General features: G+C 37.3%; 1 protein-coding gene across 1 annotated transcript in view; it reads left to right on the top strand.

Annotated features, from left to right (window-relative positions):
• The window catches only part of LOC131953441 (uncharacterized), a 98118-nt gene that overhangs the window by 53696 nt on the left and 28669 nt on the right, over positions 1-15753 (top strand). Inside the window, exons 3-4 of the mRNA XM_059316625.1 lie at positions 3117-3655; positions 10844-10996. Of these exons, the coding sequence (XP_059172608.1) occupies positions 3370-3655; positions 10844-10996 (439 nt within the window). The 5' untranslated portion in view covers positions 3117-3369. The remainder of the gene's footprint in view (positions 1-3116; positions 3656-10843; positions 10997-15753) is intronic.

Raw genomic sequence — 15753 nt, 5'->3', positions numbered from 1 at the left:
TCAGCTGCTAACGCTTGACTGGTCTACTGACCATGACTGGATATCACACTTCTAATTGGTCGACTAATTTATCGGTTCTTACTCGTACCTCAACGGTTTGAACGATCGGTATCTAAGCTAAACTTTTGTACATTCCGTATTTCTTTATTCCACATTTCTCCTATCCTTGAGCTCTTTGAAATAACACAAAAATCCATTTTAAAAAAGTTTTAATAACAAGCTTTTATGTAATAATGCATAAAAGAGTAGAAAATACATGATTTTCTTTAAATATATAAGACACTACTATTTAAATTATTATAAAGCAGTGTTTCTTCCAGATTATTTCTCCGGGTAGGCACTTTTTCGGGGGGTGGGGGGGGGGGACGCTGTTAAAACTATATATTTTCTATATAAAATCCATTTCGTTCGGGGGTGGGGCGGTAGACTTTCTTCCGGATGGGGGGGGGGGGGGGGGGGGGCGCAGATCCCTACGAAGAGATGCCTGGAAGAAACTTTGCTATAAAGAAAAGCGTGGGTGACTGTATTATCTACTGGAACCTTTAATAATATTTAGGAAGAGACCCCCTTTTTTAAAAATTATTCTGCTAATATGTTATTTCCTCATTATTTCAACTCAAAACACAAAGTACAAAACCGCCCTTCGTGTTAGCGTGCCACTAAACACAGCTTACACTATAGAGTAGATCGGACTTACACAATGAGGCCTCCCCACATATGTCTAACATCAATACGACTTCAACAATGAGCACTCCCTGCTAATCCATATTACATCACTACGTAATCGGCAAAGAAAAACACGCCCCCAAAATCCTTGATATAATATCATATCATGCAACGCAAATACGTAATGTATTTGCTTAGAACACGCAACTCACTAGTGGATTGATATCTACTTGCATTGACTTACTTCCCCTGATAGAAGTTGTGTCCCTTATGTTTTTGTTGGCTTTAGACGGGAGCCACTAACACTGTCTTTTGAAGCTAGACACGTGCATGCATTCTATCCATGAGGGTGCTCAAATACATTTGTTTGAAATGTAAAGAACGAATATTGTGTATATGATTAATAACATAGAATACAAACAATGGAATAAGTGATTGATTATCGATTATTACATGACTGGAATAATTCTGGTAGGAGCAAGTTCAGATTTAAAATATTTATATAATAGTTTTTGGTTTATTTAATCACTTTCACGAAAAAACTAGACTTTATAAAACATTTGCGAACTCATTATATTGTTTTAGTACATAGTGTTGATTGCAACCAACGGATACACAACTTTTGAAACGAGAGAAATTATAAAGTTGCAATCGATAATTTACTTTTAAAAATTATGATCAGTCTCTCTATAAAAATATAAAGCTAGTTAGAAAAACTGCCAAACCCTGTCATTTACATGATGTTACTCATACAAAATATTTTTTCACTACAACTGAAACAAAACATTAAGCACGAAAGAAATAATTTTAATATCTACTTAATAAAATAGCGGAGATAAATATTACATTTTGTTTTATATAACAACTTTTAAATCTCTTATGCGCTTGTTAGTTGCATAACAACTAAGTTTGTTGAGATTGACAAACTTCAGGCATTAATTATCATAAATGCTGAAAAAAAATGAATTACTGTAGTGATAATTAAACATTCTAATATTTTTTTTAATTAAAAAAGCTATGAGGAAAATACATGCTTGTTTGATTTTAAAATAAATGCATAAAAAACGATTTAATAACAAGCGCTTTTATAACTATGAAATTAAAATATGAAAAATAACGATTTTTCTTTAAATTTTTCTTTAAATAGTTATAAAGAAAAACGTGGGGCGCTTCTAAAATTTTAGTAAAGGTGTTCAAAAGAGAAATTTTTTTTTGAATTTTATATTTACAGTAAGAAAATAAAAGTTTACGCTTATTCCATGCCAGTAGCTTTCAAATGTCATTTGTAATTCTATCTGGCAACTTGAATGTCTCTAGTGAATCTATTTGTCATTTCAAAGTTTACCTGGCAACATCCTTGCCAAAAGTCTAATTGTGACTTTTTAGAATCCTATCTGGCAACTTGAATGTCATGTGTGCATCTGCGTGACATTTCACAATTTACCTGGCCACTTCCAGGCGATATGTCACATTGTGACATTTTCTACCCTACCTGGCACCGGTGCCAGTACATTTTAATCGGCCGTGAAAACTTTCTCCTCACAGGCGGCACCAGAACCACGTGATACCCTCGCAGACTAAACATCTGCACTCCCCCCCCCCTCCCCCCACTCTAATTCCCAGACGCTCGGCATAATGCACGCGCGTGAAATTAGGTCGTGCGTATTGATAAGTAATTTAACTAAACGCTGAGTTCGTTTAGAAACAGCCATGGTACATACAGGTAAATACAAATCGATTTGGTTTTCTGTCAGATTTTGGGGACAACGAACACAGCTCGGCGTCTCGTTAGTTCAAATAAGGTTTTATTGATGAACTGATTAACGGTTGTTTTCGGGAGTTAGTCGCTTACATCGCGTTGGTTTTAACTGAATCTGATTTCTTTCTATAAGTAAATAAAGTAGGCAGATAGTTCACGTACGGTCCTGGCGGCCTACGGGGTAGGTGAAGTAGAGTTCACTTGTTTCTGCGACCTCGGTATGTGAAGGGCTAGTGTCGTCAACACAATGCCCGGAAGTTTTACTTTTTCTAAAGTAAGTCAGGTACCCATTAGAGCTGAGTGGACTCACGGATGGGCAACTGCTCTAGCCTGAGACCATTAGGCCGCACGATTCCAATATTTTTCTCTACCGCTTTAATGTAATTTTAAATGCTTGCGTTATTTCGATGTATCTGCTTATGAATAGTTACAATGATGTATCTGTCAAATTCCGGGGTCCCGAAAAAGATGCTCGTAAGAAAAATTTCGCAAAAAAAAAATAATAATTGCGCGTCCGAAAATTCCGCACATATTGAAAAGTTAATTATAATGAAGAGCTCGCCGTTATGATTTAAATTGGGTTTTAATTACTTGGATTGTATTTTAATCGACACGATAATTATAAATTGATTTAAAAAGTCTTTTTAAAAAAATTAATATTTAATTAAGATGTTTTTCTTGTATTTTTCAGATATATTAAAAGAGCTTAATTGGATAAATTAAAAACAAAACGAAGCCTATTTCAGTTGAACGGATTATTTCCCCAAACGTTTTGTGCAACTCTATTTGGATTAAACGATCTCAGTCTTAATGGAAGCATCGTAGACACACAAAATAAGATGCCATCTTGTCTAACCATAAACTTGAGTACCTCAACGGTTGTCATATGACAACCCTTACCCCCGCCCATATGTCACATCCCATGCCAGCGCACATGTCATCTCATGCAAACGCTGGAAGATTTCTCAGCCATTAAGAGCTGCCCCGAACTCAGCCTCTACCTCAACTCGCTCGCGGCCCTCGCCCACAGCGGCTCGACCTTCAGCCTCCACCGCCCCCACTCCTACCCGCTCCTCCACGACTCGTTTGCTGACGTCAGCTGCAATGAAATTTGGATTCAAGCGATGACGACACAACCGGATGACGCCATCGAGATCTTGTCGTGTCACGTGGAGCCCGATGACGATGACGACAGCGGCCCGTGCAAGTCATCACTGGTGCCTTTCAAACGTGAGTACACTTTGTCTTTCATAACTGATGCTTTTTAAATGTGGTAGAATTCAGAGTTTCTTCCAGGCATATCTTCGCCCCCCCCCCCACCCTACCAAAGGAAGTCTAGCCCCCCCCCCCCCCCCGAATGAAAATTAATTTATAATATAGAAAATATATACTTCTACCTGAGTCCCCCCCCCCCCCCCCCCCCCGGAAAATTTAGTCCGCGCCCCTCCCGAAAATATCAGGTGCCCCCCCTCTCCCCGCTGGAGAAAAAAGTCTGGAAGAAACACTGGTCGAATTTGTCTCACATCGTTGTTGCCTTTGAAATGTGAGTACATCTTATCCATAATCACTCATGTTTGTACGTTCCTTCAAGTATTTATTTTGTAAAGTATAGTCACCACCTATATTTCAAATTACAATTATTTCTAGCACATATTTGTACTCACAGGGGTATTTCATCTATTTTCCTATTCGATAGTTTAAAAATTATCCAAATGCTGCTACCTTCTGCTTTCAAAGACAACTATTTTCTTCTATTGAAATAAACTTAACGTAGTTCTCTTTAAATCGTATGGCTTTTATTATGGCTTTAAATATCAGCGGTTATTATTTATATATGTAAATAACCTCATTGTTTTCTATAAGATCTTCCTGCTTTACAGTCGTCTTTTTAAAATGTTAACACTTCTGTTTTACATGTTCAGGAAGAATTGTTTTGAAATTCAACCTTTTTGAAAGGTAAGCAAAACAGTTACGAATAGTGTTGACCACACTATCCGTTCGTATGCCGAAGTTTTAGAAGTAAGCACAACAGTAACGTATAGTGCGGTATACTATATTCATATGCCGAGGTCACAGAAGCAGATGAACTCTACATCACTTGCCATATGGACTGATATGTCTGAGAAGGGAACTATACTCTACTTTAAACTTTTCTTGTGCACATTTGAACAGAGTAAAAAAAAAAATGATGTAGTAGCTTGTTCCAATGCTCCATACACCCACCACAACAAAATGGCCGCGAGGTGTAAATATTTGCTGACCGAGCCAATCAATCGATGCATGTGGTGTGCCTGTGAATAGTTTGTCCACTTATTTATCGCCATACACCGGAAGTGCTATATCGTCTTGCCGCGCGGTAAAGATGCTGTTTATGGTGCGTGAATATGAGGCAAGGTTTTGTATCTGGGTAAAGTTCGTAGGGACAGAGGCGGAGCGAGGGGGGGGGGGGGGGCGGGGGGGACATAAGTTTGAGGGAGGTATGTAAATCAAAAGTTCGAGGGGGGTGCAAATCGAAAGTGCGAACAGGGGGGGGGCGTGCAAAGGGTGCAAATCGAAAGTTTGTCCCCGGGCGCCGGGAAGGGTTTGTACGCCTCTGCGTAGGGAAGACCAAACCAGATGAAGTTAATTATACAGAGCTAGGTAGTTTGACATGCATTTTTTAATATGTATTTCTAGTGGCTTGGAGAGGGAAGAAAGTATAGAAATTGGCCTGTAGTTAACATAGGTTAAAACTTCAGAGATTATTGGAGCTGAAATCTTCAATACATTATTAGAAATATCATCAAACGAAGTTGTTGAAGACGGTTTAAGAGATCTTAGGCTAACATATTCTTCATGAACAGTGAGAAGCGAAATCTGGAAACCCAACCCTGAACCCTTACCCTCACCTTCCTAACTCAAACATTAACTAAGTCAGTGACTTCGGCGACATACTTTATTTTTAAACTACCAGTTTTAGAAATATGAAAATAATATAGTGAGTAAAAACCATAGCTCATTTAATTACAATTTCTATAACATAACTTACTTAATTAAAGTTTCTATAACTTATAACTTTTTAAATTAAAGTTTCTATAACTTATAACTTATTTAATTAAAGTTTTTATTACTTATAACTTTTTTAATTAAAGTTTCAATAATGAAATGCCTCTTGACTGGATGTTGAGTTAAACGTTTGAATGAGCCGCTTACTTAGCGATTACGTCCCTTTTCGGTCAGCAGAGGTTTTAGAATTCTAACAAGTCTATTGAAAGCCCACCGACGCACACACACAGATTAAACTAGTCACTCTAAAGTAAAGATTTTACAAAATCCATCTCACCAACTCAATCAAAAATCCTATTCCGTTTTGAAATATAACTACAAAAAATGTATCCGAAATAAAAATATCTAATGTAAAATTTTAAAGAACTATTACATAGAGTGTCTCTTGTGTACGTTTTAGCATACCGCTTTATGGTTTAATTTATACAATCCGCCGCCATGGCACGCTGGGAGAATTTCCGGTTCCGGTCACGTGACTTCCATTCGGTTACGTCAACTTTACGAAATGGGAGGCAATCTTGAAAGAATGACTAAGACTAGGACAAATTTTCAAAATTTTGGAGACGATGTGCACTGGGGGAAGGGGGGGGGGGGGAATAGAATCACCGTAGTAATTGATATCAGGCTCTGCGGCTGTTACGGTGATCGAGTCTGGAATTTAATCTGCGCCAAGCATGACGTCATGAAGGTCAGGGACCGGCCTGTACCAGGTACAGCAAGGGATCTAATTCAAATTTATTCAAATTTCAAATTCAAATTTATTCAAATTTATTCAAAAAACGGTAACAATTGTAGGCACGAAGGCCTTTTTTTCACATTGGCCGTTTAAACAAATAAAACAATTTAATAACACATAGCAGTAACAGCAATAAAAATGTAGAATAAAGAAATAATGTTACATAGTTATAATACAAAATGAGATCTAAAAAAAGAATGTAATAGATGAATGCAGTCTTTGGCCCATATCTTGGCAATCAGACCACTTAGCGACTTGAAACATTTACCAATCGATTCCTGCCACAATTTAGAACAATATTGCCGAAGAACGTTTTCAAAAATATCCTTTCGTTCGATCACAAAAATTTTTTTGAATTAATTAAAATTTGGACCGAATTAGTAGGCATGCTTATCCAACCACACCACACGCGTCATCACGTTCAATAGCTGCGCCATCACGTTCAATGGCTGCGTCATCACGTTCAGTAGCTAGGCGCGCAATGGTTTTTAGTCGTGTAACTCTATTGTAAATAAAACATGTATTTTAACCAATGGTTTTACTAACCCTGCTCTTGATTTACGCTACGACAGATCTATTTTTAGATGACATAAGGAAATTTCGCTAAAATTGTCACTAGACTTCTTAATTACCTTGTTTGTAAAGATAGAAGAGGACGCTGCTTAGTTATAAAGCTGCCGCTCCACACTACAGAAGCATAATCCAACCTAGATTGAATAAAAGCTTCATAAAAAACTAGCCTGCTCCTATAGTCCAGAAAATTCTTTATCCTTGCTAATTAAAAAGTTGTCTTTAATAAGGACATTCTTAGAAGATGAATATGGTCGGACCAAGTGAGGTTTTATCTATAAACAATCCTAGGCATTTGTAACTATCAACCTGTTCAATGTTTGTGTTGTCTATAGTAATGCGTAATGCGGTGGGTGGAAGACGAAGGCGTTTCTGATGAGTTGTAATAATCATTGACTTGGTTTTATCGGGGTGAAGTTTCATTTTGTTAAATTTTGCCCAGGTAGCAAGCTGATTGGCACATGTTTGAACTTTGTAACTGAGTGACTCAGCACTGTCTGCAAAGACATGTAACGAAGTATCATCAGCGAACATCTCGCACTGACCCGCGGCAATGTGTAATGGAAGATCATTAATGTATAATGAGAAAAGTATAGGACCTAAGATTGAGCCCTGTGGAACCCCTATATTGACATATTTCTGTGAAGAGATGGTATTAAGGTGAAACACGCATTGAGATCTGTTAGATAAAAAGGAGTGAAGTAACCTAATTGTAGAGTCGTGGAATTTGTATGGAATTAGTTTTTTAAGAAGTATGGTGTGATCAATAGAATCAAAGGCTTTTCTGAAATCGACGAACAGCGAGCCACAGAGTAGGTTTTTGTTAATATTTTTAAGCCAGTTTTCATTCATCTTAATCAGAGCAGTGTGACAAGAATGAAACTTTCTAAACCCAGACTGATTACTATGGAAAAGCTTGAGCTTTTCTAGGTAGTTTGACATGCATTTGTTTATATGTATTTCTAGTGGATTGGAGAGGGAAGAAAGTATAGAAATTGGCCTGTAGTTATTAGCATCTTGGATGTTACCTTTTTTCGTGTAGTGGTATAACCTTAGCATGCTTAAAATGTGACGGGTAATAATGCTTGGCAATACAGAGGTTATAGACATAGGTTAAAACTTCAGAGAATATTGGAGCTAAAATCTTCAATACTTTATTAGAGATATCACCAAACGAAGTTGTTGAAGACGGTTTAAGAGATCTTAGGCTAACATATACTTCATGAACAGTGAGAAGCGGAATTATCAGCTCTGTCCTACCACGGTGAGCAGAATTACAAAAAAATTTTAAGCTCCTCACTGATAGTGTAATCAGCATCTGTGTTGAGCGCTACAGATGATATAAAATGATTGTTAAAGTCATCAGCAGATATCTGGCAATGTCCAGCTGTATTGCATGTGCGTTTTTTTCTAATTATTTTATTTATGGCAGTCCAGATAGATTTGGAATTAGGCTTGCCTGACAGCAGCTTATTAAAATACTCCTTCTTCGACCTACGCACGAGCAGTTTGACATAATTTCGTTGCCTACAAAAGTCATCAGAAGTTCCATAACGTTATACCAGTCTCTTTTATTATTTGCAGATTCGATATTGTTTTTAAACCAAGAAGGTTTGTATGTAGTCTTAACCCTTTTAGAGATTTTAGGAATATGTTTGTCACATATAGTATAGAAAATACGCAGCCATTCAGAAATTGGCTAGATCGGGACAAATATAATTGTATACGTTGTATAAGGGGGCAGCCAATAAATCCGAAAGAAAAAGATTTTCATTAAATTTTCTAAAAGAGCGATAATTTATAGTTATGTGTTGCCGCGAAGGTACACATAATCTTTTCGTCGAAAAAGTACAACAAACAGGGAAGTGGTCACTAACACCACAAGAGGGGACACAGACCTCTATTAGGTTGCAGTCAGGTGATGCGTAGATGTGGTCAATTATTGTACTTGATTTATCATTGACCCTGGTAGCCGTGTGTACAAATTGTTTTAGATTCAGAGAATCAACAATATCTTGCCCATATCCTTGAGGTTTTAATAAATTTATATTAAAATCTCCCAATACGATAAATTCATTGTTAGTAGATAAAACGGTACTTATCATGGAGCAAAAACGATCATACCGATCCATGTTTTCGCAGGGATTTCTATAAAGGAAACAAATTAAAATTGCCGGATGGCAGAGGCGTAGCGACCCTTCCCGGCGCCCGTGGACAAACTTTTCAATTTGCACCCCCCCTCGAGATTTCCATTTGCACCCCCCCCCCCTCAAACTTTCGATTTGCACCCCCCCCCCCTCGAGATTTCCATTTGCACCCCCCCCCCCCCTCAAACTTTCGATTTGCACCCCCCTCAACCTTTCAATTTATTTTTCCAACCCATTTTGGCGCCCCCTAAGGTCGGCGCCCGGGGACCCGGGGACATATGTCCCCCCCGCCCCCCCTCGCTACGCTACTGCCGGATGGTGTTTGCTTTTTTCCAGTTCAATCCATATACATTCTATATTGTCCGTTGACAGATCCTTCCTGTACTTGAAACCAATTGAGGAGTGGACATAGACACAAAGGCCAGTTTCTTTGTGTAAGGATGGATCTCGGCGTATTAGGTTATAATCAGTGACTAAAAATTGTTTCCTCGCCTACCTGAGATTTTTGCTTGAAAAATTTAATCCCATCTGCTACAAAAATTAAACTAAATACCCGCATAACCTCTTCCGGGGATTCTCTTTGTTTTCTTGCAAATCAGAATAAAATAAAAATCTACAACATGTTAGTTTGATCACAAGCTTATAAAAATAGGAATACATTCTTTGGACTTAAGTGCAAGTTTAGGTTCAATGCTCGCGCAAAGATTAGGTTTCGAAAAAAAATAATTCTAAAACATGAAAAAATCTAGTTTTAAACGATTGGCAATAACCGGTTGTTTTAAAATAAAATTTTGTGGCAACGTAATTTAAATAAGCAGTCAACGTTTTGAACACTGTAATCTTTCCACAGTTCAATGCTTGCATTAGAAGCATCTTAGTCCCTGAGATGTTAATATAAATTAATTTTTAATTACCATCACATTCTCATCTATCAGGGCCAATCGGCTTAAATGAAGTTTCAGTAAAATAATCGTTATTCTCATGCAGTAATAGTTTCAATATTTATATGACGTCACTTTTCTGCAATGTTTGTGTGACGTAAATGAATGTTATGCCATGTTTGTATAACAATGCTTGCGGATGTTTTCAGGGAATATTTTTCCTGACATTGAATGTATGGAATAGTCTTATGGCGCTCAAATATTATGTTTACCTCAGTGTGTCTGTTGCAGGTCCTTATAATTCTTACCATGTTATAAACTTCAATACGTCTGATGAACGTCAGCATATCTTTCCTTCAAAGTCTGTACCTTGTCTTATGATTGAATATATATCTTACATCCGTACTTGTTCTCACAAGAAAATGTTCGCCAGAGGATCAATGCAACTATTTCTTAAAGACGTGTTGTCACTCTTAACAAACCCTTCATGCCCAACCACATTTTAAACGACCCACTTACACGTCGTACAGAAAATTACATCTTCGATTTATCACACTTCAATTTAATAGGATCCTTACATCTGATGGGAAAATCACGTCTATACATAAGTTGTCTAGTGGTTAAACTTCACACAGTAGAACTTATTTTAAAAACCCGTGGGGGGGGGGATTTTTATACCAGTGTCCGATAATATAATCTTCTTTAAAAAAGGGGTGTTAGGTTACTAGTAGTTAACTAAATACACACTTCGCTGACCATAAAATTAGTCGAGACTACAATACTACTGATAACCCAATACACCTATTTTATGGAGTCTATTAACGGACGTCGGTATCTAAAAACATCCATTTTGTAATTTAAAATCCATATAATTCACATTCTGAATTTTTTTTTAAAGTAAATTAAAATTAAATAAATATAGTGTTGATTCATGCTAAACTTGTTTACTTAAGAAATCTGAATTTAAAGTATTAAAAAAAATTAAGCTCAATTGCTATTGGTTAACAGCTGTGTTTGTTTCTATTTTTTATCTCCACAGTAGCCAATGGGGATTCACTGAGCGATGACCGCACGGTCAGCCAACGGAAGCGTGTAGTCCGGGCTGTGGGTGCGGTCACGTTTCTTCTACTGCTGTTTAGTATCATCCTCATTGGGGTTTCCCTCAACATGAGCAAGAACATCGATGAAATGGGTAAGGAAAATGTTTGCTATTAGATGAAATGGGTAGGCTAATTTTTTTATTCGATGAAATGGGTAGGCTAATTTTTTTTATTAGATGAAATGGGTAGGCTAATTTTTTTTTATTAGAACACTGAGGAGATGGGAAAGGAGATTTTATCATTAGAACATCGATGAAATGGGTACGGTCAATTTGTTGTTATTAGAATTATGATTAAACTATTTAGTTAATTTCTTTTATTAGAACATTTATGAAATGGGTAAGGCAATTTTTCGCTATAAGAACTTTGATGTAATCGTCAAGGCTATTTTGAGTTATTAGGACATTGATGAAATAGATAAGGCAATTTTGTTATTAAAACATTGATGACATATGCAAGGAAACTTTTTTTTCTTAGAACATTGATGAAATGTGTAAGGCAATTTTGTTAGTAGAATTTTGATGAGATGATTAGTACATTTTAGTTTCTAAGACAACAGAAAAGTTGGTAGTATATTTTTTTTTAAGCTAAAAATGTCTTACAGTTATGTATTACAATGTGGGAAATTGTAAAATAATTACATGCTGTAATCCAATGTTAAAATTTATGACCCAGTAGTAACGTTTTGTATTCGCCCGAATGACTATTTTCGATGTTACCAAATAACCAGTGATATGGATAAAAGGATTTTTCGCATTTAAAAACTATTTCACTACGTTACCCTCATGTCCTAAACACTAACACTAATCTTTCAACACACTTCTACAACACACTACCTATTCTCTCAACACTAAACCTATCCCCACAACATTAACGCTATTCCCACAACATTAAACCCATACCCACAACACCAAAATTATTCCCACAACCCTAAACCTATTCCCAAAACACTAAACCTATTCCCACAACACTAAACCTATTCCCACAACACTAAACCTATCCCCACAACATTAGCGCTATTCCCACAACATTAAACCTATACCCACAACACCAAAATTATTCCCACAACACTAAATCTATTCCCAAAACACTAAACCTATTTCCACAACACTAACCTTTTCCAACAACACCAAAATTATTCCCGCAACACCAAATCTATTCCCACAACCCTAAACCTATTCCCACAACACTAAACCTATTCCCACAACCCTAAACCTATTCCCAAAACACTAAACCTATTCCCACAACACTAAACCTATCCCCACAACACTAAACCTATCCCCACAACACTAAGCATATTACCATAACACTTAACTTACATTAATCTCTAAACAAAACAGCACAGTATTTGAACCACCACTTAGATAACTCAATTCTGTGTAATGTATGCCCGCATTTTTAGTTTGACCTTTCTAAACTACACTACTTTTAATTATTAGAACACAATTCTCCAATCAGACTGAAACTATCTTACATCTTTTCGTAACAAAGTTCAGTTATCTAATCAGCTGTGACATGGAATGTCATTCATTACATGTTATCAGTACCTGGCCACTTGCCTCTATTAGAACAGTCTTGCCAGAATGGCATGTCCCGCGAATGAGTTAAAACGAATGACAGAACTGCTGATAAAAACACAACATACGTTAATGCATACTTCACATATTCATATATATTTCCATAGTAAACTATAATTCGGTCACCACGTCTTAGAGAGTATGTGAAGTAGATTTCATCAGTTTTCCTGAAACGGAATTTGTATAAATTGTGACTTTCTTGTTCTGTTGTTTCCGAGACACAGTCGTTTCTCAATAGCTAGTCAGGCCGGAAAACTGTTAAGAATCGTTAAGCAAATTACCAGTTGCTAGACACGAAGGTTTCTGGCAAGATTTCACAATCTCCACAAGAATCTTTAACTTAGCAGCTGGTGGATACGATGGTTTCTGGCAAGATTTCACTATATCCACAAGAATCTTTAACTTAGCAGCTGGTGGATACGATGGTTTCTGGCAAGATTTCACTATATCCACAAGAATCTTTAACTTAGCAGCTGGTGGATACGATGGTTTCTGGCAAGATTTCACTATATCCACAAGAATCTTTAACTTAGCAGCTGGTGGATACGATGGTTTCTGACAAGATTTCACTATATCCACAAGAATCTTTAACTTAGCAGCTGGTGGATACGATGGTTTCTGACAAGATTTCACTATATCCACAAGAATCTTTAACTTAGCAGCTGGTGGATACGATGGTTTCTGACAAGATTTCACTATATCCACAAGAATCTTTAACTTAGCAGCTGGTGGATACGATGGTTTCTGACACGATTTCACTACCTTACCCCGAAGTAGGGAGTATTTCAGTCAGGGTTCTGAACTCATGCCTTTCGTATTTGATAGCGCGCCGTCTAGCGCTACACCACGCCGTCCCCTCGAGTCTAGTCAGAACTATGCCTAACACTTTCCTTCCCCAGGTAGCGATTATAGCTGAGTAACTTGGAAGTACTTTTAAATTATAAATTTAATTTTTTTTTTACGAATAACTAGAATAGTTTTATAGAAAATATTACTTCTATATGTAATACCTAATAATATGTAAAACATCATTTTATTTAGTGGCGTTGTGAGGCAGTAGCGTAGCGAGGCGGGGGGGACGACATATGTCCCCGGACGCCGACCTTAGGGGGCGCCAAAACGGTTTTGAAAAATAAATTGAAAGGTTGAGGGGGAGGGGGGTGCAAATCGAAAGTTTGAGGTGGGGGGGGGGTGCAAATCGAAATCTTGAGGGGGGGGGGTGCAAATCGAAAGTTTGTCCCCGGGCGCCGGGAAGGGTCGCTACGCCTCTGTTGTGAGGGTTCGAGTCGGTAAATCTCATGGCTGCTAAACCGAAAAGTCTCGAGTTCGAACTTTCGGGCAGATGAGGCTCGTTAGCTGGGGACAGCCACTCTTCTAGGAAAGACAACTCCAAAATCAAACATCAACTGCCTTGTAGTTTGTTCTTGGTTAGACAAAGGCTATGGAAGCAAATCCATAAAGAAAAGCAGGCTGAAATCGGAGTCAATGACCTCAATGGCATATTCAGTTTCCACGTATACTTAATTGTGTTGGAGGGGATCCATTCCAACACTAAAATTAAGAACGAAAGAAGAAGAAGAAGAAGTGGCGTTGTTCGTTATTCGTATGTTTGAATGCCAGGACCCCACTTCGTATGTCAGTTTTTATCAATGGAGGTAAAAATAAACCGTATCTCGCAGATGTCTGAGATGGCCGCTTTGATTAAATGCCTGGAGTATTTACGATTTGGCAAACGTCTGCGTGCTATATTGTTCCCAGTTAGGCGGGGAGGATGGGGGGGGGGGGGGGGGGGGGGAATAACTAGCGTGAATCGAGAAAATTGTAAGAACACTAAAATTATTTGAATGGTTATTAGTATCGTTTGGTTTTTAATTTCTTTTTAAAAATAACAGCTTTCTGACATTATTAGAGTGATAATTTTGTTAAAAGTCGTAAATCTCATACATTAGCCTAAGTTAAAAGCCTTTAAAGCAGTGGTTCCCAACCTTTTTCGAGTGGCGACCCCCTTTTATAAAAAGTAAGTGACCCGCGACCCCCATAGAATTAAAAAGCCGAAATTAGTAGGGAAATTAATAAGCACTATTTTCTAGTAGACTTTCAATATGAACTACTCTTGATAACTGTTTTAATAACATGAGTAAAATTGCATACTATTCACTAAACCTTCGTTGTTAAGTTTTTAATTTAAAAAAAAAATTGTTAACGCCAACCTATGTCATTATAATTATCTTAATTTTGTTTTTAACAGAAGAATAGTGTTGAAAATATATTCTCGAAATGTCAATCAATTTTACGTTTGGGTATGAATGGTGAATACTACACCAAAATTGTGTCTGCAGTTTTTCATCTTACTCGGAATCATTCTGTAATTCAAAGAATTCATCTTGTAATTCATCGGGAATGCTGGCAACATCAAGGGAAGAAGAGAATGGGTAATGCGTAAATGCAGATTCTTCTTTTTTCAGCTCAGAGAAATAGCGATGCAGCTCTTTTTCAAGAGATTCTAGATGCCCAGAAATCGCTTCTTTCAAAATTTTAATTATCTCACAATCAGATTCATCTACCACACCGCACACTTTCTCAAATTTATAATATTTCCAAGATTTATTTTCTTTACCGATTTTGCAGCTTTGATAAAAATGCCCCGAGATTATCATGGAAAGTTATAATATTCGTTCATTTTCCCTGAAGCTTCAGGTTAAGCTTATCTTGATGTTCGAACACATCTGCTAGGTATGATACTCTCTTCAACCACTCTATGTCGTTTTAAGTATACCAAAAGGTCTTGTTTCCTTTGCACTTCCAAGAACAATTTGATTACAGATTTCAATTCAAAAACACAATTTACAACATTTTGTTTGACAGCCAGCGTACTGTAGTGTAGAAGAGCAGAACCTCGTGATCTATATTAATGTTTTTGCTCAGTTCTTTGAAGGCCCCAGATTTTTTATAATTTACGACTTATACTAGCAATGGACTCTTGATGTTGATTGGTTAGGGCAGTGGTTAGGGAGCTAAATCTTTTCTGTTTTCTGAAAGCCCTATTTTGAGCTAGACATAGATGGCGCACCATCCGTACAAACCCCCACAACCGTTCTAACCCATTTTAATCATCCAGTTTCAAAAAAGGTATTTATTTTCTCCATGCTATCTTCACAAAAGAGCAACTCTTTTATCTTTGCTATCATCCGCATGAATATAGACACAGACCAGCAACTGCGAACACGAACTCACGTCTGTTGATTTATCAACTTGAAAAGCAAGCAACGGTG

The sequence above is a fragment of the Physella acuta genome, unplaced genomic scaffold (assembly GCF_028476545.2).
Source record: "Physella acuta isolate Inbredline_101_S28 unplaced genomic scaffold, ASM2847654v3 ptg000922l, whole genome shotgun sequence".
NCBI classification, from domain to species: domain Eukaryota; kingdom Metazoa; phylum Mollusca; class Gastropoda; family Physidae; genus Physella; species Physella acuta.
The sequence above is the reverse complement of the archived record's forward strand: the minus strand, read 5'-3'. Positions and strand labels throughout refer to the sequence as shown.